The 26,089-nt window shown below is 41.3% G+C and overlaps 2 protein-coding genes across 2 annotated transcripts in view; both read left to right on the top strand.

Annotated features, from left to right (window-relative positions):
* LOC311615044 (general transcription factor II-I repeat domain-containing protein 2A-like) overlaps nucleotides 1-26,089 on the top strand; it is a 147,940-nt gene that overhangs the window by 43,555 nt on the left and 78,296 nt on the right. The window lies entirely within an intron of this gene.
* Nucleotides 3,956-5,455, top strand: GPR101 (G protein-coupled receptor 101; the record flags this gene model as incomplete). The annotated part of the gene is made up of 1 exon (XM_084870930.1): nucleotides 3,956-5,455. The coding sequence occupies one exon, from the start codon at nucleotides 3,956-3,958 to the stop codon at nucleotides 5,453-5,455; it is 1,500 nt and encodes a 499-aa protein (XP_084727056.1).

The following is a 26,089-nucleotide window of genomic DNA, read 5'->3' on the forward strand; positions in this document are numbered from 1 at the left end:
GCACCATGGCCAGAATGAGGCTAGAAATTCATAACTGTGAGAAATTATCATAGAAACTGTCTGCAGGAAAAAAATGATTAGGTTTATATCATTCGACCTTGAGAAGATAAAATCAGGCCTAGCGCCCCCCAAAAATCTACAGCAAATGTAGGACTTTAAATCCAAAGAGGGCCTGGTTATGTACCTGCCTTGTCTCCCTGTCCAGGAGGCATGGGATACAGTGGAATAAGGATCTCCATCCAGCCTATCAACCAACTCAGAAATGTTTGCTCATCCTAGACTCTGCTCAACATCTCCTTGCCCTTATCCTTTCCACTATCATTTTGGCTTCTCTGTGAGTCTCTGCTCAGCCCCCTCTGTGTGGTGTGTTGAGACTCTCTCTGTCTCCTGCCACAGCCTAATTTCTGTTCTTGCTCCATTCAATACCTCACCTATCCCCTTCCCAGCCCTACTTTTAGGTGATCCTAGAAAGATAGAAATCTCATCACATCACCCTGCATCAATATCATCAATGAACAATAATGGTAAAATATTTGTCATTGTTAAGGTTGGATGATGAGAAATGGGGGTTTATTTTATTATTATCATTACATGTGTGTATGTTTCAAATTGTTCATAATAAAAGAAATCCTCAGGGATCTCAAGATAAAGTTGAAAATCCCCAAACTGGCATTCAAGGCCAATCAAGACCTGTCCCCATCCCATTTTTCCAACTCACCTCCTGGCATTCACCCTGGCAAACTCTCTTGGCACCCAACTCTCTCTTGAGCCCTGTTTGTCCATGAATCTCCTTCTTACAGAACACACTTCCCCCTTCCTTCCTCCCTAAAAACATATACTCATCCTTTGGAAACCAGACACAAATGACCCCTGGTCTGACCCTCACTTCTAGGTGGGGGAACTTGCACCCTGGTGTCTGGCTAGGAGTGATATAGAGCAAACACCTGAAATGTATTTGGGAGAGACCAGAAAGCCCTGGTTAGTAGAGCAGGTGGAACATTTACTTGAATTTCTGCAAGTAGAGTAATCTCTCTTGGTTTATGCTTCTGTCTGTATAAAATGAAGAAAATAGTTGTACTTATCTCACAAGATTGGGGTAAGGATTTGGCAGTATTTTCTGTGTAAACAGTTTAAGGATACCTGGCAGAGAGAGGCGGAAGGGGGCAGGGGGGGGGGGGGCTCCTTACAGACTTACGGATATACTTCTACTATATAATACAGTGGATAATTAACTGGCTTGACTTAGATTACTCCCAAAACCTACAGGAAAGCAACTGCTCTTTAGCTCTTGAGGGGAGCTGGAGAAAATCATTGGGAATCGGTAATATCAATGCCAGGATTCCTCTATCAGGCCCACCAGTGGTTCACTTTTTTTTTCTTTTTCTTTTTTTTTTTTTTTGCGGGGGTGGGTAGGGGTAGAGGTAAGGGTCTTCAAAGGTTGGGGGTCCAAGGCCAGGGCCTAGGTCTCTGCTTCTTTGGAAGAACTGTGCAGGTCTGTGGCCTGGACCAGCCTGAAATCCAGGGACTTGGGAAAGCATAGGGTTTGCGGGAAAATCAGCCCTGAGGATAACCCCCAATCTGTGAGGTCTCAAAGAGCTCGGACCGCCTGAGGTGAGGAACCGTGATGAGATTATCTGAGCGAGGTCCATTGCCACGTCCCCGACCCGCCAGCCCCCGCAGCCAGCCCCCGCTCCTCCGGCGCCCGCGGGCTCGTGCGTCACCGGCGGCGCGGGTGGGGGGCAAGGGGAGGGAGTGCCGCAAGGTGCGGGCTCCGCGCTGCCTTAAGACGCCGAGCGTCCCGGCTGCAGCTCAGAGCTTGCAGCGCGGCGCGCTGGTGAGACCTGGGGGCACAAGCTCCCGGCTCCCGCCGCTCCTGTGGCCCGGTGCCTGGCGCCTGGTGCCCGGCGCGCCCTGCGAGCCCACAGCCTCGGGCGCCTCGGGCGCCTCGGGAAGCAGTCTGTTCCAGCCACTCCGGTAGCACGACGCCTCCAGCAGCAACAGGTAAGTGGCCGGCCCCTGCTCCAAACGTAGTGGCCCCAGCACGGGACTGGACTTTGAGCCCCAGGGCCAGGAACACCCCCATCTTCCGCGATCCGACGGCAGGGCAGCGGTGTGGCCCCTTCTCCCAGTCCCCTGGCCATCCCCTCAACCTCGGGTTTCCCTTCGCAGTTTCTCACGGGCGTTCTCCCCACCACCACCAATTCTCTTGGTTCCTCATCCTTTCTCTTATTCCCTGCTTCTCATCCTCTCTTTTCTTGTTCTTTTTCGATGTCACTGGTCCATCTCTCTGTCTCTCGATCTCTCTCCCTCGCTCTCTCCCTCGCTCTCTTTCTCTCTCTCTCAATTTTTCTCACTCTCTCAGACTCTTCCCAACAGTCTGCACCCCCTCCCCTTCCTCCTCTCCTCTCCCCAGCTCACTCTTCCCAACATCCACCGCAGGTATCAGGTAGGCTGGAGAATGCAAAAAGGATGCAGAATGGGTGGGAGGGGGTCATGTGGCGAAATAGGCATCCTCCCTGCATCCCCCACGGCTGTGCTGCTGAGAAACTAGGAGATTTATCCGCTAGAGCCCGTGGTGGACAAGGTGGCAGCTGGTTTCCATGGCAAAATTAAGTCGACAGTGAGATAGAGATCACAGGCAGAGATCCAGCCAGAGAAAAACCGAGGTGAGGGATCATCGGAGAAAAATGGAGACAGAGAGATACACACACACATACACAATAAAATATACTCAGAAAGTGTTTAGCGGGAGTCTTGGGAGAAGCGAGACACACAGAAACCGATTCTAATTGCACATGATAAAGAGTGAGCCTGAGCAATGGAGAAACAGATAATCAAGAGGGACAAGAAGTAGATCTTCAGAGAGCAACGGAAAGAGACAGACAGACAGTGATAGAGAACTTAACACAAGGAGAGTCAAACATCAGGGGAAGACAGGGAGAGACAGAGATGAGAGGATTTAGGGAAAAGCACAGTAATAGAAAGTGACCACATAGAAACAGAATCAGAGGGAAACACAGCAACAGGAGAGTTGGAGAGACAGAGAGACCTAAAGACACACATACACAGAGAGTGATACCGAGCAGGTGTGTTAGGGACCCACAAAGATTGTCAGAGAAATGGAGAGACAAGACATCATCAGGGAAAGACCTGTTAGTGCACGTTCTAGTGAGACACACAGAGAGAAATAAGAGTGCATCAGAAAGAAATGGAGAAAGAGACAGCTGAGATAAAGAGGAAGTGACATAGAGACACACATGCAAAGCTACAGAGAAAGTCTGGTAGTGAAAGAGACACAGAGAGGCTGAGAGACAAACTGACCAAGAGTTGGAGAGACTAGAGTACACAAGAGGCAGAAATGAAATGTGACAAGCTGACAGAGACTGACAGTATGCATGTGCTAGGGAGAGTCTAAGAAATAGAGACAGAGGGCAAAGTGAGAAGCAGGGTGAGAAAGTTGGAGGAAAACTGTGAGACATATACATCCAGGAGATACAGAAAAAGTGTGCTAAAACACTGGAAAGAAAGAAAGAATTACATAATGTAAACAGGCTGGGACACAGAGCACGTGCAGGTGCTACTGGAACAGACAGCTGGGGAATCATGAGAAACCCAAACTCTGTGACTCAAAGATAGTAGCACACACATGCATGCATGTTCCAGGAGGAGAGACAAGTGGGAAGGACTCAGAGACCTCCTAGAGAGAGGCAGAGAGACCTGGAGAGTAAGAGAAGGGTTGAGAGAAAGCCAAAGGAGGCTGTGTTATGACCTTGGGGAGGGGATTAGGCAGCACTGCTGCCTGGTGCTATAGCTCTGAAGCTGGTGCCCCCTGGTGACTAACCTGGCCCATGTGTTTCTTTCATCCCCAGCAGTGAGCGTGGTTCATGCACCCCTTTACTGCCTGCTGGTGCCGGCTCCAAGCCTGAACCCTGTCTTACATACGCCTACCACCGATATGACCTCAACCTGCACCAATACTACTCGGGAAAGCAACAGTAGCCACACGTGCACCCCATTCTCCAAAATGCCCCTCAACCTGGCTCATGGCATCATCCGCTCAATCGTGCTGCTCATCATTCTCATTGCCTCATTCATTGGTAACATAGTGCTGGCACTCGTGTTGCAGCGCAAGCCTCAGCTGGTACAGGTGACCAACCGCTTCATCTTTAACCTGGTCATCACTGACCTGCTGCAAGTTTCACTCGTGGCCCCCTGGGTAGTGGCTATTTCTATGCCTCCCTTCTGGCCCCTCAACAACCACTTCTGCACTGCCCTGGTTAGCCTCACTCACCTGTTCGCCTTTGCCAGTGTAAACACCGTCATTGTAGTGTCAGTGGATCGCTACCTGTGTATCATCCACCCACTCTCCTACCCATCCAAGATGACCCAACGCCGGGGTTACATGCTCCTCTATGGCACCTGGATCTTAGCTGTCCTGCAGAGCACACCACCACTCTATGGCTGGGGTCAGGCTGCCTTTGATGAGCACAATGCCCTCTGCTCCATGGTCTGGGGGTCCAGCCCCAGCTACACCATTCTCAGTGTGGTGTTCTTTATCATCATTCCACTGGCTGTCATGATTGCCTGCTACTCTGTGGTATTTGGTGCAGCTCGGCGTCAGCATGCTCTTCTGTACAATGTCAAGAGCCACAGCTTGAAGGTTCAGGCCAAGGACTGTGTGGAGAATGAGGATGAAGAGGGAGAGAAGAAAGATGACTTCCAGGGTGAGAGCAGCTTCCACAGCCAGAATGAAGGTGAGATCAAGGCCAAGGAGGACAGTGTGGAGGCCAAAGAGGGCAGCGTGGAAGCCAAGGAAGGGAGCATGGAGGCCAAGGGCAGCGAGGAGGTCAGAGAAAGCTGCTTCATAGCCAATGATGGCAGCATTGAGGGTAAAGAAGGTGGAACCCAATCTGAGAGCAGCATGAAAGCAGACAGCAGTCAGATAGAGGTCAACCAGTGCAACATTGACTTGGGTGAAGATGACATGGAGTTTGATGAGGACAACATCCATTTCAGTGTGGATGATATCGAAGCAATTAACATCCCAGAGAGCCTCCCACCAAGCGAAAATGACCCTCCTCTGCCCAGGTGCTACCAGTGCAAAGCTGCTAAAGTGATCTTCCTCATCATTTTCTCCTACGTGCTATCCCTGGGGCCCTACTGCTTTCTAGCAGTCCTAGCTGTGTGGGTGGATATCCAAACCCAGGTACCCCAATGGGTGATCACCATAATAATATGGCTTTTCTTCCTGCAGTGCTGTATTCACCCCTACATCTATGGGTACAGGCACAAGACAATCAAGAAGGAAATTCAGGATATGCTGAAGAAGTTCTTCTGCAAAGGAAAGCCCCCAAAAGAAGATAGCCACCCAGACCTTCCTGGAACCGAAGCTGGCACAGAGGATGGAAATGAAGGCAAGGCTGTCCCTTCTCAAAATTCTGCCACTTCGCCTTGAAGTGAGTTCTAAACCATAGAAGTGAGTTCTGCCTATAGTACAGAAAACAGAAACAGACTTATCTTCAATGGATCACTCATAATCCCATTAACACCATATCATACCATTCCAAGCAAAGCTGTTGCACGCATCCAACTCACCACAAGATAGATGGATATATGGAAGAGGTAGGAACGGTGTCTTCCCTTAAAAGTGTGTCCCTCAAAGCACAGACTTGTGGATTCTGACTGAAATTTCCCAAAAAAAAAATTATTAGGTTCCAAATTTCTTAAAGCAACAAAGTCTATCTATTTTGGACCTGGACTTGGTATTTAGTGTGTCTCCCCAGAGCTACACAGTGTCAGCTTTCACTCTGAAGAAAAAGGAAGATGAAGTCTATGAACTTAAGGACTTTTAGGACCTCACGTCAGGAGGTAATGGGCAAGGGTGACAGCCTATGTTTAACTGAAAGAAAAGCAATGTGCCAAATCATTCGTGGAACCCAAGAAGCAGAACCTGACTGACTGATCAATGTATGAGATCCACAATCTGGTGCGAAGACTATTGTGGAAACTAAAAGTATCATGTAGCTAAAATACCAAAGTTTCCATATCCTCTACAGCAGGGGTGGAGAACTCCTTGCCTGTGAGCCATGTAAGGCCTGCAAAATCATTTGGTCTGGCCCTGCCAAAGCATTAGGGGTGTGTTAATTAAATGTTTGACCAAGTATAGCAGGTTAATTTTAAGTTGATAATTTTGTATGGCCCACAAATTATGTTATAAATATCCAAATGGTCCTTGGCAGAAAAAAAATGTCCCCCACCCCTGATCTACAGGGATCCAGAAAAGTGGAAGAGGAAAATAAGGCATGTTTGAAATGGGAAACTGGTCCAAGGGAGAAGATAGAGAAATAACATGAGGCTAACTAGTTGAGTTTTTTCTGTAAAACCCTAGGTTTGTGCATGGGCTGGAACCAAGGTCATTTTATGCAAATGGAAACTATCAATAGACACTAATTTATTTCCTTTCTCCCACTTGAATAATAGTGGGACAGAAATTATGCCACTATTTTATAACTTTTCCTTTGTGATTGAATTGGGATGCTCACAAGAATCCTCCAAATCTCCCCTACCAGTCACTTGGGGTGGGGGGTGGGGGGAAGACAAGAAGGGAGGTCTAAATAGGCCTTTTTGGTCAAACAGTGCCCCACCCCAAAAAAATTCAAGCAGAGGTGGCCAAAGTTCTACAAAACTCACAATGCCAATCAGTAGTGATGTACCCATTAGAAATGTCTTTAGTGTCCATGAGGTCATAGACACAAAATATGATCTCTAGAAGGTCAAATTAAATAACTCTGTGGCCATTCAACTGTTCATGCAGAAATCCGTATAGGGAGGAGGATGGTATATTTGCTTGAAAATAGTTAATCAGGTAGTTGTACATAAAGATGGCCATATTCAGAGTTTAGCCTCATTCTTGTGTGAATACCGTGTCTAATAGATAGAACTCAAATTTAATTTATACAAATGCCCAGCTCATTCATATTTTCTTTATCTTTTCCTCCTCACAGATTCCAGCATGAGCTTCTCAAGGGGGAGAGGCAAAGAGCAAAGTATTGGGGCTGTGAATAAGTCTGCATGGTAATTTTGGATTGCCATGTTCAGAATTTAGGAAAAGAGAGGGGATAGACCCAAATAATATCATGCTGATATGTTAATTCCATATGTCCATGAAAATCTTATTACTTACAACCTCATTAATTTGGAAGTTGTGGTAATTCAGGTATGACATGGGGGATGAAATTTACCCTTGCATAATCATTTATTTTTCTACCAAAATATATAAATAAATTATAGTTATACATTTATTAATATAAACCTCTTATGGAAGGAGGGGTATTGCCATGAAAATCTGTCATGGTCAAAGGAGTTCAAGGTAGATGTAGCCTGTCTTTTGAGTAGAAATGCTTACCTGGTTAGGAAACGGGATTTCAAACCTAAGTGTCTCCAAATATTTTGTTGAAACTGAACTTCTTGTTTTATTTTTAAAGCTCAACCCCTTCAAAGTTTATCAGAGAAAATTGTTTGCCAAAATCCTAAATCAAAATGGAACCAGACCTGTACGAGTGTGGTAAGTTCATTTAACAGCACACACAACATTCTCTAGGAAACTAAAAACTACACAATTTCCTTTTTAAAGTTCCTCTTTTCCCTATTTTAATCATTGTCCATTCTTATGACAAAAGATTTTTCAAAATGGAAACCTTTTGAAAACAGAAGACTGGGAAAGAGGACCTTTAAATTAAGAACATTCTGCTTTATTGACATTTTATTCTTAATGAACAATAGGGCCTCTAGTTAGCTTGGAGAGAGTAACTGCTTAGAATGCCATGCTATTTTGAATAAAACACTATCAACTTAATGAGGTTTTACTGCACATACTGTTTTGTCATTTGAAAATCTGAAAGTGAAGAGAAAAGGTCATCATTAGCCTCACAGATCTTCACGTGCAATAGTTTTTCCTAAATGTTTTTAAAGAATGTGTTCTTTTGCCAATGCCACTTCATATGTGCAGTAAAAATCCCATTAAAGTACAGCAGCGTGGGCACCATCATCTTTGAGGGTGTGGCAGTCAATTAGAATATTCCCTCCTAATTGGCTGTGGATGCCACTGTCTTTGAAGGTGGAACAGTCAATTAGCATATTCCATCTTTATTAGATAGGATAATAGAGCATCTTGTTTGCTGAGGAGTTGCAGGTGCTTTGACTAGCACACCAATTTCAACAAGCTTGGGAAGGCTGCAATACGGTGCAAGCCCTGGGTTTCTATGACTTCTGTGATGCAAGGGTCCATCTTCTCTATAGCACCACAAAGGCCAGCTGCTGGAAGCCATAATGCCCACTGACTTCACCTGCCTCCCCCTCCTGTGCTGGCCCTTCAGAAATACTCCTTTCTTGAAGCTCTGTGTGCTCACTCACTCCCATTCATCCCCTCCAAACAGAACTGACAGATTCACAGGGACCTGGGGCCCATAAAAGCAGGGAACAAGTGGAGTGAACAGTAGGAGTTACCAGCAGTTAAAGGTATTTTTCTGTCTCCTCACAACTACAACCCAATTTAGAGATGACCAGGACACCTACTTCAAATTCAACAGGTAAGGAAAAGTGCCATTTTATAATTTAGGAGGAGGTAGGTATCTCACTTCTTACCAAAAAGCGTCCAATACAACACATCTTTGGGACACATTCAATTCGGTAGATACTGTTTAATTATTTCAAGGGGGGGGGGGACTTTAAAAAAAATAGAGGCCAATTAAGCTAGGTAAGGTTACTTCAAAGGATTTTTTTTCAGCCCTTGTAGGTGTGGCTTGTTGGTTGGGTGGTGACCCATGCACCCAAAGGTTGCCAGTTCACTTGCAAGCTAGAGGCAGCCGATGAATATTTCTCTCTCTCCCTCTCCCTTCATCTCTCTTTAAAAATCAATTTTTAAAAAATACTATCTGAAGGATAATTTACAAGATTAAACTAGTCTTTCTTAAATGCTGAGAAAATGTTCTTAAAATGTCTGAAATACACCCTTTGAAAGAAAAATTATGCATCTGATCTGATAATTTGAGCTCTCCAAGATAAAATCCTCAAAGATTGTTGAGATGAAATAAAGAGGAACAATTTAAACTACTGAACTATACTTTTTCTCATAACTGCCGTCCCCCATATTTTGAGGAAAAAATAAAAAATGTCTTTTCCTTCTAGAGAAGACACAAGATTAGAGGAACAGTTGGCTCTGAGCCAGTTACCAAGATAAGAAGAGAAAATCTGGTCAGTCATGAATTTTAACCCTCTCCCTCCTTATCTCTGTCTCTCATTTTTCTATGGGCCAGATGGGGTGCTCTTGGTCCCCTCAAAGCCCCTCCAACCTTAGGTGTGAGGAGACAGAAGCAGTGAGCTGCAATCAGCAGGCCCTATCCTAAAACTCAACACGAAGAGAAACACATTTAATAAAGTCTGTCCAGTTACAATCTCTTCCTCTATGGCAAATGCCCATCTTGCTTACAGCAGTCTCTGCTAAAAGCAACAAGACTGGTTGAAGGAAGAAATAGGAAAGCTAAAATACACAGAACTTGTCTACTGATTGGCAGGTTACTGGCAACTCCACTGCTTTTTGGTAAGTAAAGTAAGAATCCTCGAGGTAAATGAAGGTTGCCAATAGGAGTTAAATATTTCCATTATTGTCTCCCAAAGCTCTCATATCTCAAAGGAGAAACCACAGTAACTTATATACTCACAAGATGTTATGTCTCAGAATTCCTTACTGGATCTCTCTGGTTCTAAAATATAGACAAAAACAAGATTGGTTTTAGTTTGGTGCTTCAAAATTGAGTGCATTTCCCATTCTTCATCTGTGCTACAATTTTAATGTAAAAACTTTGGTATTTTTGTCTGTTTCAGTGGTATATTTATTTCTGTAGTAATTCTCCTAAATATAAGCTGTAATTATATATAAAATATAAGTATTCTTGGATATAAGGTGCTAGATATTAGACTATGTGTGTTAATAGATAGTGTCATGCTCAAAAATAGATAGTACTTACATGTAATTAGTTAATAAACTGCATGCTGAATTTTATGTGTAACCTTCACTTTGGTAAATTTCTGAAGTAGAACGTAGTAAATTTATTTTAATTTTAATTTAAAGTACAATACAAGATGTATATATGACAAATGAAAACTTATTGTGGTACAGTTGGTCATTAATGTGAACTAATCATCTTGGCTGAAGTCCTCACTGCAGTTCTCCACAACACACTTGGCACTGGTATGCCTGTTTTCCAATGATTGAATGTATAGAATGAAAAATGAAAATAGAAAATCCTTGCCCTTTAAAAGAGGAGAGACCTCAGAATAGGTTATTGGAGTCCTGTTGGTGGATGAAAAGAATACTATATTCTCAAGACCAAAAGAGTACCTGACTGCTGGCAAGATTTGCATTTAGTAGATCTAAATTGTGACCATTCCTGCCTCCTTAGATACTGTTTAATTATTTCAGTGCAGGCTTGGCTGAGGAACACACACACACACACACACACACACTACCAAATGAAAACAAAAACAAACCAACAAAAAATAGAAAAAGGCTGCTCATGTGAGTGTGTGTGTGTGTGTGTGTGTGTGTGTGTTTATTGGTTGTCTGAGAGATAAAATAGATGGTAAGATGGTAGTAGAACTTCTCTGGGGGCCAGAGCCAAGGTGTTTAAGAATTACAACCATATATCAACACTTGCATCAGACAAGAGGACTGTAAGATGGGTTTATTATATTTTAAGAACAAAAATATTAAAACTAGAAAACTCATTTTTCATTAAATACCCTCATTAAATAATTTCTAAAACTGTCTTTAATACCATATTTTGTGCTGCTTTGAGACAAAACAATAGAAACATGCATTCAGTCAATAAATAGCTCTAATATTTAAATTTTTGAATTTAAAATTTTCTTTTCCTTCTAAAAATGCATTTGTAATTTGAAAGTGCCTTTTTGAAGGATTTCCACACTACAATCCTTGGGCCAAGTTCCCATTGGCACAATTTACCTTCAGGTGCATAAAAGGAGTAGGTTTTATCCTCCTCCTCCCAACAAGAAGATAAGCCTCTTCACACCACAATCAAATTCACAAATCAATAGTTACAGTGTCTTAGACACTCTGCTCAATGACAGGTTCCATATATCGGTTGGCTTTAATGGTATTCTTCCTAAAATGTTACAATGCATTTATTTGTTTGTTTGTTTGTTTATTTGCTGGACAGGGATAACAGAATCCTGCCTGGGGAATGCAGAAAGATTGATATTTGTGGTTTAACTAAATATTATTAAGTAATGTTTGTGTTTCACAAATAGGTGCTGTTAATCTGTCCTTCGTATTCTTCTTAAATATGCTAAATAAACTCTAATTTTAACTGTGTATCTGGTTATTATGTGGAGCTTTGTGGGAAACAGTGAGGGGACATAACTAGGTTTCCATCGTTTTTTTATTGTTTGAACAGAGAAAACAGTGGATAAACAGACAGTAGAATTAAATATGTGGGCTCCAATATTTCACATTGTGTCATCCTATCTAATAAAAGAGTAATATTCAAATTGACCATCACTCTAACACACAAGATGGCTGCCCCCTGTGATCAAAGATGGCTGCCCCCATGTGGACACAAGATGGCCACCACAAAATGGTCAGCATGGGAGGGCAGTTGGGAGGGACCAGGCCTGCAAGGGAGGACAGTTGGGGGCAATCAAGCCTGCAGGGGAGGGCAGTTAGGGGTGACCAGGCCAGCAGAGGAGGGATGTTGGGGGCGACTGGGCCTGCAGGGAGGGGCAGTTGGGGGGGACCCAGGCCTACAGGGGAGGGCAGTTATGGGCAATAAGGCTGGCAGGGGAGCAGTTGGGCATCAATCAAACTGGTAGGGAAGTGGTTAGAGCACATGTGTCAAACACAAGGCCCGCGGGCCAAATCCAGCCCGCCAGGCCTTGCAATGTGGCCTGCACCGCGCTGTCATCACTGCACTCCGCTGTCAGTTTATGATATTGTCAGTTTATGACTGTTCAGTAAACCATTCGGCCCGCGATTTAGGCTGGATTTTAGATTTTGGCCCCTTCTCTGATTGAGTTAGACACCCCTAGGTTAGAGGGTGATTAGGCTGGCAGGCAGAAGTGGTTAGGGGTAATCAGTAAGGCACGCAGGCAAGCAGTTGGGAGCCAGCAGTCCTGGATTGTGAGAGGGATGTCCCAGATTGGGGTCCCTCAAGGAGTCCCAGTGCAGGCTTGGCTGAGGAACACACACACACAAACGCACACAACACCCGTGCACAAATGTTGTGCACCAGGCCTCTAGTTCCAATATAAGAATTTTGCAGTGGGATGGAGGTGTCACCCTGATAGACTTCCTGGAAGAGGGGTAATTGCCTAGACCTCAATGAATAGAAAAAAATAATTTCAAAGTGTGGGTGGGGTGGGCAGAGTGGAAAAATGGGGCCAGATAGTTTATGAGGCTCCCAAATGCCAGTCTTTCTCAAGCAAAGAGTTTTGAACAGTGGGAAGGGAGTCAATAGACTTTGTTTTGAGAAAATAGTAGTGCCCAGCATCTGGGTTACCCCTACTGGACTCCTACCCATGTTAGGGCCTGGACACCTTCCTCAACACAACTCAGCCATACCCACACTCACCTCAGTTCATCCCCAACTCACTAGGGTTTATAGAATAGGAGGGGAAAAGCATGCTCCCTCAAGCACCAGGTATACTTTAACACTAGCCATGACATAGGAAAACACAGGACACAGATGAGATATGCAAATATGTCTAAAACCTTAGAGTCCACTAGTTTCTCTTGAATCGATGTGCTTGACCGACTAGCTCTTCTGGTAATCTAATTAGAAGTAGTACAAGGAACTGCATGCCACATGCTTCCCAAGTAGCATTAATAGGCCCACATTTGGTGTCTCAGGGGCTAGTCATCTCTGTATCAATCAAGGTAAAGTGCTCTTCTCCATTTTTCAGTCCAAAATCAAGCTAAATACTGACTTAAACACACTATTTCAAGATGTCCATAGATGACTGCCATGAGAATTGCATGCAGCAACCTTCAACTAATCTATGAACGCCATCCAGCAGATGACTACTGCGGAAATAAATTTGCCTTTCCAGAAAACATTATATATATATACTAAAGGCCCAGTGCACAAAATTCATGCGTGGGAGTAGGGGGTACCTCAGCCTGTCCTGTGCCCTCTGCAGTCCAGGACCCTTTTTTCTTATCTAGCTAACCTCTTCAGATTTTAAAAAAATTAACTGAAATACCACCTACTCTAGGAAATCCTCTTTGAACAAATCTCTTTACAATGTGTATTATTTTCATAGTATACCATTCTTTTTCTTTAGCAGCAACTTAGAGTAGATACAATGTGCTTCTCATTCTTGAGTCTGATTTTTTTGTTGTTGCTGTTGCTCTTGTAATAGCAAAGCTTATCCAATTTACATTTTCCCTTCAAGAGCTTACATTTGGTTCAGTTTCTAGTTGGCTCCCTGCTTTTTTTTTTTAAGCAATTAATTTGGGTTGTGATAGTAAACCTTACTTGTAATCAAGCCTGTAGGTCTCCCTATCTGAATATTTCTACAATACCTATCACTTTAGCATAGCAGAGATTGTGTTCATTTATAGAAAATAACAATAAATGTCACCTGGTCATTTGAACTTCTAGTAATGTTTTATAGCAAGATGTATTATTCTAGTAATTTAACTATTACAAAACAGGCATACAGAAATAAATCACACTGAACAATAATGTCTCAAATAAAGCATAGTACACTTAGGGCCTCAGTGTAGTTTTTACAATTGATTCATGTTCTATACTTCAAATATCATAGCATAGTACACAGTTCACATGGAACTCAGCTTCCTTTAAAATAGGAAAGGATGCCATACTCACAAAGCAGCTACTTCCACACACTTTTTTTTATTTAACTCATAACACATACTGTTTGTACTAATTGTTGGAAAATAACCCTACCAATTGCCTCTGTTCCTCTCTGTATTGTTGCCTTACATTCAGATGCCATTACTGAGCTTTTATCATCCACTCGCTCTAATAAGATTATAAATTATTTAAGGGCAGAGATCATGACTTGAGCTTGTGTTTCTCTGTCATGGTGCCTAGGTAAATTCTCAAATGCCATCCAGTCCAAATGACTGAGATGAGAGAGGCCCACTGTTGCTGGAGACCTCTGATTTTTATTTAAGGGGCTTCACTTGTTCTGTGCCTTTACAAAGGAGTGAGTAGGGGCTGAGGGAATCTGGGAAAACCCAGACAGAATTCTACTCCTGCAATATTTTGCTAAGCTGGTGCCCGGGACCACCGGGCGTCTTCTTCGTGGGACTGCCGGGCCTTTGTCCAATTAAAACCCAGACACACAGCAATAACAAAAGCACTGGTCTCCTATTGCTAATGCATGGGGATAAAACCCTAGCTTGCAGGAACTCACTCCTGCAGACAGGACCAGCTGATGGGTGGACCAAGGCTGGTGCTCCTAACTCTGGGGAGAGGGAGACTTCTGATGACCTGGAAAACTATCAACCAAAAAATCAGAGAAGCACGGAGGATGATTCAAAAACATGGAAGATAACACTGGCGATTCCTTCAATCTCTGGGGTAAAAACAAACCAAAAAAAAAAACCCTGAACTTGTACACACATGCGTGAAAAACCATTACTCAAGGGAAAAGTGATTCAGACCCAGGCCGGAAGGCTGCAGACTAGAGGCCCAGAACTCCTCGCCACACGCCCAAACAGGTCCATAGTGCAGGCTGGTCAGAAGAGCGGCTTCTTCGCCCAGGATCTCGGGTGGCTTGGCCTTTTCACGGGGGACCACCAGGCAGTTTGACTTGGCCTCTTAATGGCCACAGGGCCTCCCACCACCTCCCCGCCCCATGTCGAGCCATGGGAACTGCATGGCAGGTGCATAGAGCAGCCAGCCCTGCCCTCACAGCAGGGGCCACCAATTTGCATATTCCCTCTATTATATAAGATAAAAGCCTAAATGACCAAATGACTGGTCACTGTGATGCACACTGACCACCAGGGGGGCAGATGCTCAATGCAGGAGCTGCCCCCTCATGGTCAGTGTGCTCCCACAGCCAACCTTCTGCAGCCCCAATAGGCCTGATAGCTGGCCAGGCCAAGGAACCTCACCTGTGCATGAATTCATGCACCAGTCAATATAAATAAGAGGGCTTGTGAGTTCAAATAAAACCATCAGGCAGCAAATCTGGTGGGAAAAGAGTCCCTTAAAGCTCATGATAACACTACTTAATTCAAAGTATTTAGAGTATAATGGAATTAGTTCCAATGAATCTCATAATAGCAGTTACTCCTCTCAGGCAGGGTTTGTGACTCAGCTTTGGATTATAAAACTGAATGGGAGACCATTGATAGGATCTGAAAACTTGACTGTCAAGAGACACTGTTGACCTCCTTAAGGTTGCCATTCTCTCTCCCACCAGTCCCCTTCATTCCTCAGGACCCTTCCAGTAAAAAGACATACTAATGGCTAGTGGATTATTTTCCTCTTCTATGAAGTAACTAGTCAACTCCCTTTCTTTCAAAATGCAACTCTCTGACCCTGTCTCTCCTCATTGTAATCTTCAAGAGCAACACCACCTCTCAGATCCCTACACATACAAATAAGTACACCTCAGTTTAAGGATGGCTTTAAGGATGTACATGAATTGAAGTGTGTAGAGAGCACTGGCAATGTTGCTCAGTTGGTTAGGGTTAGGGTTAGGGTTAGGGTCAGGTTAAGGGTCAGGGTCAGGGTTAGAGTCAGGGTTAGAGTCAGGGTTAGGGTCAGGGTACATGACTCAATAGAAGAAAAATTACATGCAAAAAGGTGTTCATAATATTGATTTTTTAACATTTTTATTGTTTTAAGTATTACATATTGTTTTAAGTATTACATTGACCTGCCTCCAGCCTCCCTTACCCCCGGTCACATGCCCTCATCCAACCCTCCACCCCCAGTGTCTTGTGTCCATTGGTTGTGCTTATATGGATGCATATAAGTCCTTTGGTTGATCTCTTTCACTCCCTCCCCAACACTCCCCAGCCATTCCACTGTAATTTAACAGGCTGTTTAGTGCTTTACTGCCACTGTATCTATCTTTTTGTTCAGCAGGTTATATGTTCTTTATTTGCCATAAATGAGTGAGGTCATGTGGTATTTTTCCTTCATTGACTGGCTTACTTCACTTAACATAATCCTTTCCAGGTCCATCCATGATGCTGCAAATGGTAAGAATTCCTTCTTTTTTATAGCAATGTAGTATTCCATTGTGTAGATGTACCATAGTTTTCTTTTTTTAATTTAATAAATCTTTATATTTCAGATTATTACAATTGTTCCTCTTTTTCCCCTTGTAGCTCCTCTCCACCCGGTTCCCACCCCACCTCTGCCCTTACCTCCCACACACAGTCCTCATCCATAGGTGTACGATTTTTATCCAGTCTCTTCCAAGAGCCGCCACACCCCTTTCCACCTAAGAATTTTCAGTCCACTCTATTTCTATGTCCCTGACTCTAGTATATTCACCAGTTTTTCTGTTCATTCGATTTTTAATTCACTTGATGTTTAGATTCACTTGTTGGTAGATATGTATTTGTTGTTCATAATTTTTATCTTTACCCTTTTCATCTTCTTCTTCATCTTCTTAAAGAATACCTTTCAGCATTTCATATAATACTGATTTGGTGGTGATGAACTCCTTTAGCTTTTTCTTATCTGTAAAGCTCTTTATCTGACCTTCAAATCTGAATGATAGCTTTGCTAGGTAGAGTAATCTTGGTTGTAGATTCTTGCTATTCATCACTTTGAATATTTCTTGCCACTCCCATCTGGCCTGTATAGTTTCTGTTGAGAAATCAGCTTACAATCGTATGGGTGCTCCCTTGTAGGTAATTAACTGTTTTCTCTTGCTGCTTTTAATATTCTCTCTTTGTCTTCTGCCCTTGGCATTTTAATTATGATGTGTCTTGGTGTGGTTCTCTTTGGATTCCTTTTGTTTGGGGTTCTCTGCATTTCCCGGACTTGTAAGTCTATTTCTTTCACCAGATGGGGAAGTTTTCAGTCATTATTTCTTCAAATAAGTTTTCAGAATCTTGTCTCTCTCTCTTCTTCTGGCACCCCCATAATTCTGATGTTGGTACACTTGAAATTGTCACAGAGGCTTCTTACACAATCTTCAAATTTTTGGATTCTTTTTTCTTTTTACTTTCCTGGTTGAGTGTTATTTGCTTCTTTGTATTTCAAATATTTGACTTGATTCTTGTGTTCCTCTATTCTGCTGTTGGGTCTCTGTATAATATTTTATTCCAGTAAGTGTATGTTTAATTTCTAGTTGGTCCTTTTTCATATCCTCAAGAGTTTCCTTAAATTTATTGGCCTTTTCTAGGAAATTCTTGAAAAACCTTATAACCATGGTTAGGTGAAAAAAGTCAGACCTTAAGCAACTATCAGGAATCACACCAACGTAAATATTGCAAAAGCTTAAACTCATATACTACATAGAGCAGATCATGAACAAATAAGGTACCTTTATATCTTGAAATGATATCGTGGGTAAATTTTTCTTTAACATAGTATTTCTTTGATGTTCATATCATAAAAATATTTTTCAGGTGGCATTAAGGTTCAATGACTTAATTCAAGAAAACTCTAATAGGACTTCCAGATCCTACAGTCTAATGGGGTACCCCAAAACAATTCAATCATCTAGAAAAACTGTGTATTATTATATCACTAAACTTAATAAGAGGATCATAGAAATCTTGAGGCAGGGTTTGGTATATTTGCCTTTGTCAGTTTCCAAACTTAGAATAACTTTCCATCCAATATACCATCATGCCACTTCCTTCACTCTCATCAGAAGTCAGTATGGTATAGTGATTAAGAATGTGGGCTCTGGAGTAACAAAAATCCACTCTGTTGGTTACTAGCTGTCTGTATGTTCTTGAGCAAGTGACAATTTTGCCAAACCTCGGTTTTCTTAGTTGAGAAATGGAGATAATACCTATTCCTACTTTAGGCTTCCTTTTCTCAATCCAACATCTTCAAAGGTTCAGAAGATGACAGGTATATAGCTAACACATGTCTCTGAGTCTAAACTATTTCTTTTTTTTTTTCTTTTTTTTTTTTTTCTTTTTTTTTTTTTTCTTTTTTTTTTTTTTTTTAATATATTTTATTGATTTTTTTTTTTGCCCCCCACCCTCCCTCCCACACATCCCCTCCCTCCCCAGAGTTTTGTGTCCATTGGTTATACTTATATGCATGTATAAAAGTCCTTCAGTTGATCTATTATCTCCCCCAGATCTTCCTCCCCTCCCCGCTGTAATTTGACAGTCTACTTGTTGATTTACTGTCTCTATATCTATCTTTTGGTTCATCAGTTTATAATGCTCTTTGTTATCCACAAATGAGTGAGGTCATGTGGTGTTTCTCTTTCATTGATTGGCTTATTTCACTCAGCATGATGTTCTCCAGTTCCATCCAGTTTGCTGCAAATGATGAGAATTCCTTATTTTTTATGGCCGCATAGTATTCCATTGTGTAGATGTACCAAAGTTTTTGGATCCAATCATCTGCTGACGGACACTTAGGCTGTTTCCAAATTCTGGCTATTGTATATTGTGCTGCTATGAACATAGGGGTGCATATATCCTTTCTGATTGGTGTTTCTAGTTTCTTGGGATATATTCCTAGAAGTGGGATTACTGGGTCAAATGGGAGTTCCATTTTCAGTTTTTTGAGGAAACTCCACACTGTTCTCCACAGTGGTTGCACCAGTCTACATTCCCACCAGCAGTGCACGAGGGTTCCTTTTTCTCCGCAACCTCGCCAACACTTGTCGTTTGTTGATTTGTTGATGTTGGCCATTCTGACAGGTGTGAGATGGTACCGCATTGTTGTTTTGATTTGCATCTCTCGGACAATTAGTGACTTTGAGCATGTTTTCATGTGCCTTTTGGCCTTCCTTCTGTCTTCTTTTGAAAATGTTCTATTTAGGTCCATTGCCCATTTTTTAATTGGATTATTTATCTTCCTTTTATTTAGTTGTATAAGCTGTTTGTAGATGTTGGAGATTAAACCTTTATCAGTGGTATCATTTGCAAATATGTTCTCCCACACTGTGGGCTTTCTTGTTGTTTTGTTGATGGTTTCTTTTGCTGTAAAAAAGCTTTTTATTTTGATGTAGTCCCATTTGTTTATTTTCTCTTTAGCTTCCATTGCCCTAGGGGTAGTATCAGTGAAGAAGTTCTTTTGGCATACGTCTGAGATTTTGCTGCCTGTGGATGCTTCTAGTATTTTTATGGTTTCCCGTCTGATGTTTAAGTCCTGTATCCATTTTGAGTTTATTTTTGTGAATGGTGTAAGTTGGTGATCTAGTTTCATTCTTTTGCATGTGTCTGTCCAATTTTCCCAACACCATTTATTGAAGAAACTGTCTTGACTCCATTGTATATTCGTGCCTCCTTTGTCAAATATTAGTTGAGCATAGTGATTTGGGTTGATATCTGGGTTCTCAATTCGATTCCATTGATCTATATGTCTGTTCTTGTGCCAGTACCAGGCTGTTTTGAGAACAGTGGCTTTGTAATATAGTTTGAAGTCTGGTATTGAGATCCCTCCTACTTTACTCTTCTTTCTCAGGATTGCTGTGGCTATTCGGGGTCTTTTATTGTTCCAAATGAACTTTTGGAGAGTTCTTTCTAGGTCGGTGAAATATGTCATTGGTATTTTAATGGGGAGTGCATTGAACCTATAGATTGCTTTAGGAAGTATGGACATTTTGATGATGTTGATCCTACCAATCCATGAACATGGTATGTTCTTCCATCTCCTTACATCTTCCTCTATCTCTTTTTTCAGTGTCGTGTAGTTTTCCCCATATAGGTCCTTTACTTCCTTAGTTAAAGTTATTCCTAAGTATCTTAATTTTTTTTGGTGCGATGGTAAATGGAATTGCTTTTTTAGTCTCTGTTTCTGCAGTTTCTCTGTTGGTGTATAGAAAAGCCATGGATTTCTTGGCATTAATTTTGTATCCTGCTACATTACCAAATTCATTTATTAAGTCAATTAGTTTTTTAATGGAGTCTTTTGGGTTTTTTATGTACAATATCATGTCATCGGCAAATAAGGATAACTTTACTTCTTCTTTTCCAATTTGGATGCCTTTTATTTCCTCCTCTTGTCTAATTGCAATGGCTAGTACTTCCAGTACTATGTCAAACAGGAGTGGCGAGAGTGGGCATCCCTGTCTTGTTCCTGTTCTTAGAGGGAATGGTTTTAGTTTTTGCCCATTGAGTATAATGTTGGCTGTGGGTTTATCATATATAGCTTTTATTATGTTGAGGTATGATCCTTGTACTCCCACCTTGTTAAGAGTTTTTATCAGAAAAGGGTGTTGGATTTTATCGAATGCTTTTTCTGCATCAATTGATATGACTATATGATTTTTATCTTTCAATTTGTTTATGTGATGTATCACGTTTATTGATTTGCGGATATTGTACCATCCTTGCATTCCTGGAATAAATCCTACTTGGTCGTGGTGTACGATCTTTGTGATGCTCTTCTGGAGTCGATTTGCTAGAATTTTGTTGAGGATTTTAGCATCTATGTTCATGAGGGATATTGGTCTGTAATTCTCTTTCATTGAGTTGTCTTTATCTGGTTTTGGTATTAGGGTGATGCTGGCTTCATAGAAGGAATTTGGAAGTGTTCCTTCCTCTTGGATTTTTTGGAATAGTCTGAGGAGGATAGTTTTTAGTTCTTCCTTGAATGTTTGGTAAAACTCTCCTGTGAAGCCATCTGGCCCTGGGCTTTTGTTTGCTGGAAGCTTTTTGATGACTGTTTCAATTTCTTCCCAAGTCACTGGTTTATTGAGATTTTTAGATTCTTCCTGATTGAGTTTTGGAAGATTATATTTTTCTAGGAATATGTCCATTTCCTCCAGGTTGTTCAGTTTGTTGGAGTAGAGTTGTTCATAGTATTTTGTAACAATCCGTTGTATTTCGGTGGGGTCTGTTGTTATTTCACCTCTTTCATTTCTGATTTTGTTTATTTGGGTCCTCTCTCTTTGTTTCTTGGTTAGTCTGGCTAGAGGTCCATCTATCTTGTTTATCCTTTCAAAGAACCAGCTCTTGGTTTTGTTGATCTTATGTATTGTTTCTTTGGTCTCTATGTCGTTTATCTGTGCTCTGATTTTTGTTATTTCCTTCCTTCTACTTACACTGGGCTTTTCTTGTTGCTCTTTTTCTAACTCTTTGAGTTGTAGAGTTAGATCATTTGTTACCCTTTTTTCTAGTTTTTTGCAATAGGCTTGTAAGGATATGAACTTCCCTCTCAAAACTGCTTTTGCTGTGTCCCATAGATTTTGGATTGTTGTGTTTTCATTGTCATTTGTTTCCAGGATGTTTTTAATTTCTTCCTTGATTTCTCTGGTAACCCAGTCCTTGTTTAATAGCATGCTGTTTAGTCTCCATGTGTTTGATTTCTTTGGATTATTTTTATTGTAGTTAATTTCCAGTTTTATGCCATTATGGTCTGAGAAGATGCTTGATATGATTTCTATCTTCTTGAATTTGAAGAGACTTTGCCTATGTCCCAAAATGTGGTCTATCTTTGAGAATGTCCCATGTGCATTTGAGAAGAATGTATATTCTGTGGCTTTGGGGTGGAATGTTCTGAAGATGTCAATTAATTCCATCTGGTCTAGTGAGTCATTTAGGATTGATATTTCTTTGCTGATTTTTTGTTTGGATGATTTGTCGAAGGGTGACAGTGGGGTATTAAAATCTCCTACTATGATTGTATTGCTGTTAATCTCTCCCTTAATGTCCTCCAGCAGTTTTTTTATGTATTTGGGTGCTCCCGTATTGGGTGCATATATATTTACCAGGGTTATTTCTTCTTGTTTGATTGCTCCCTTTAGTATTATGAAGTGGCCTTCATTGTCTCTTGTTATGTCCTTCACTCTGAGATCTAATTTGTCAGATATAAGTATTGCTACCCCAGCTTTCTTTTCATTTCCATTTGCCTGGAAAACCTTTTTCCATCCCTTCACCCTCAGTCTGTGTGCATCTCTTTTTCTGAGGTGGGTTTCTTGTAGACAGCAGATGTATGGGTCTTGTTTTCTTATCCAATCTGTTACCCTATGTCTTTTGATTGGAGCATTTAAACCATTTACATTTAATGTTATTAATGATAGGTACTCATTTGATGCCATTTTTATTCTATACCCCTGTGTTCCTTCTTCGCTTCCTATTTATTTATTTTTACAGTAGACCTTTGAGCATTTCTTGCATTGCTGGTTTGGTGGAGATAAATTCCTTTAGTCTTTTTTTGTCTGTGAAGCTCCTGATTTCCCCTTCAATTTTGATTGATAGTCTTGCTGGGTACAGTATTCTTGGATTCAGACCCTTTCTTTGCATGACTTTGTATATTTCATCCCATTCCCTTCTGGCCTGATAAGTTTCTGTTGAGAAATCAGTTGTTAGTCTGATGGGGGTTCCTTTATATGTAACTTTCTGTCTCTCTCTGGCTGCTTTTAAGATTCTAACTTTGTCATTGGTGTTTGCCAATTTAATTATAATATGTCTTGGCGTCGGTCTTCTGGGATCCATTTTGCTTGGGACTCTGCGAGCATCTTGGATTTGTGTGGGTTTTTTCTTCTCTATCTCAGGAAAATTTTCTGTCATTATTTCTTGAAATACATTTTCCATGTCTACCTCGGTTTTCTTTCCTTCCGGAACCCCTATTATTCGAATATTGTTTTGTTTTGCATTGTCCCAAAGCTCCCGTAGGCTCTCCTCCTGCTTTTTAATTTTTTTTTCTAGAAGCTGCTCTAATTGGGTATTTTTTTCCATCTTGTCTTCTAGCTCACTGATGCGATCCTCTGCTTCTTCTAGTCTGCTCTTGATGCTATCTATTGAGTTCTTCATAGTAGCGATGTCATTTTTCATTTCATCTTGAGTCATCTTCATTTCCTCTTGGGTTTTTTTCATTTCCTCTTGGGTCTTACTCAAATTGTCAAATTTGTCTTCCATTCTTTTTAGCCATCTTAAGATTGTTACTCTGAATTCTTGCTCTGGTAGGTTGCTTGCCTCTATATCGTTTACTTCCTTTTCTGGTGAAGCCTGCTTTTCTTTCATATGCGGGCTGTTTTTTGGCCTCCCCATGATCTATGATGTCTGGTTGTGTAGTTCTCTCTCTCCTGCTTTGATTTAAAGGCACAAAATACAACACAACCAGGTACAACACACAAGGCACTGAATCGAAATGTGTTTGCGATATTAATAACCACCAATAAGGGTGACTAGAACCCAGCTAACAAAAACATGCAATCAAACAAAAAGCATAGGCAAATCAATCTTATAAAAGAAAAGCATACAACTTCAGTAAAGTTAACATTCAACATACAACTTCAGAGTTAGAGAGTAAGACTGTTTTTTTTTTGTTTTGTTTTGTTTTTGTTTTTAGGACAACTGCGAGGGAGGTGTGAATGGGTTTGGAGCAGGTAGTTGGAAATTAGATATATACAAGTAGGGTGAAATTTTAGGAGGGGGTAGACAGATGGAATGGGGGAAATCTAGAGCAGGAAAGGGTTAAGATAAACAGGGTATCAAAGGAAAAGATTGGAAAGAGGGTGAGGGCATAAAGGTAGGGTTGAGATAGAATAAAGCGTTGGAGAAAGAAGGATAGATAAAGACTGTAGAACAGTAATCCTGAAATTAAAAAAAAAAAAAAAATATATATATATATATATATATATATATATATATATATATATATAATCAAATGGAATAAAAATAATAAAAATAAACAAAAGAAAATAAGATGAAAAAGGTAAATTAGTAGTAGTAATAATGTTGATTACATATACAATGTAATAATTATCAAGATAAAATCAAGTGAGGAAAAAGAAAAAAAATAGTTTCTTGAGTAAACGTTGCAAATAATGAAAACAAAAGTAAAAAACAAAAATTTAAAAATTAAAAAAATAATAATAATAAAATTTTAAAAATTTAATTAAAATTAGCAGTAATGAAGGTCATTCGCTTCCTCTATTGTTATGATCCAGTCCTGATTTTTAGGCAGGTTTTGCTTTGTTTTTATTACACTAGAGTCAATTTGTGACTTAGCCTCTGGGGGCAGTGTTTCTAGGTTGACTTCCCAGACTCTAAAGCCTCTCCAGCTTTTTTTTTTTTTTCCCGTCCTCTCTGAAGCTGGAACTATGGAGGGGGGGAGGGGGCAGGTCCGAGCAACTGCAATCTCCCGCAACTCTCCGATATCCCTCCGAGCCGGATCCAAATGTGTTGCTCTTTAGATATCTCCCCTGTTAGGAGCCCCGTCCACTTTCAAGGGTGACAACCGCCCAACAGCGGGGGCTTCTACTTGTAATCACCACCCCTGTCCTCCAGCTTCCGGGAGCGCGCTCTGTGCGCACAGGCTTTTTGTTTTCGCCGCGAGCGCTCTCCACCCTCTCCCCGCGAAATCTGACCTTTTCGCTGAGCAGTGGGGCAATCCTGTGAGGGCAAGTGTTCGCGCCGCTTGGGATCCGCGTTCTGGGGGTCACAGATGCTTGGTGGTCGCTGCGGCTGTGGATATTCAGGCCTCTGACACGATCCTATCTTCCTCTCAAGATGGCGAGGTTTCCCCGTCCAAGCCGGTAGGTAGCTCCGGGCAGGGACACAGCCCGCGTGGGTGCTTCTCTGTGAGGGGCACCTCTGTCAGCAGCCCCCCAGCAGTTTCTTCTGGTGTTCGCTGTCTCCCAGCTTGCCAATAAACACTCACAGCACAAGACCCTCAGTTGCTCTCCCTTTCTGCTTCGGGAGAGGGCTCAGAATCCGCCCATCTATTCTTCCGCCATCTTACCTCCTCTAAACTATTTCTTAATTCAATTTGCTGTATATTATATACATAAACTATTAAAATGTCTATGAATTCTTGTTCAGTTGGTTAGAGGATCATTCCTTATTTACACCAAAAGGTCTCAGGTTCAATTCCTGGTCAGGACATATACCCAGCTTGCAGATTAGGGCATGTACAAGATGCAATCAATCAATCAATGCTTTACATGCACCAGTCTTAGTTCTCCCAATTAAGAGCAGTCTGCTTGATCAATTAGAGGATCACAGAGCAATTCCACAGGTATCCTTTGATTATTGATTTAGCCCCAGCTCAAAGAAAGTGCCTCTTTCTTGAGGAGGATGTGGAGAGTTGTATTTGAGAGAATGATTTTTAGTGTCACTCCAATTGTGATTTAAGTGAATCATAGGTCCAACACTTGCTAAGTGACCTAAAAAAGGTCACTTAATCACTCTGTGCCTCAGTTTCTTCATCCATGCAATGGGAGGAATATGTCCTATACCTTATGATAAATAATTGGGTGAAAATTAAGATAGATAAATATATTAAATAGTTTACACATAGTCAACTCAATAAAAAAAAAACAATAGTATTATATCTTATGTTTCCATATTTCCTATTAGCCCATTGCCAACCCCACAAAATAAGTTTAATAAATATTTGTTGGTTGTTTAATAATTATCATTAATATATCTTTATGCCTTTTTTATCCTTTGACCTTTAGAACTGAGTATTTCTTATAAGACAAGGACAACATGATGTAATAAAACACAAAATCCCATGGTAGCTAACATTTGTGGGTTAGGATCATTGGACTTTTCCTTCAGTACACTATATTCCATCTTGCATTTTGTGAGAAGATAGATTCTCTGTTTTAGTGATATAATAATACACAGTAAACATTCTCAAAATATATTGAACTTCATTAGCTTCTTTTAATGAATAAAAATATATTCAAAGCACAGACATTGAGAAAGCCAATAGAAAAAAGCACTCTGCCCTTGGCAGATAATTATTCTGGATCTTAAAAGCTCTTTGTACCAAACTGGCTTCAATCACTGCAGAGTGATTGGTGATTCAGTTTCAGATTCTAAACATGATCTGAGATAATCAAAACTGTATAGCAGTCTCCCTGATCCATGGTTTTGCTTCCCATAGTTTCAGTACCTCCAGTCAACCACAGTCTGAAAATA

Source organism: Pipistrellus hanaki (assembly GCF_964339955.1).
Source record: "Pipistrellus hanaki genome assembly, chromosome: X".
NCBI lineage: Eukaryota > Metazoa > Chordata > Mammalia > Chiroptera > Vespertilionidae > Pipistrellus > Pipistrellus hanaki.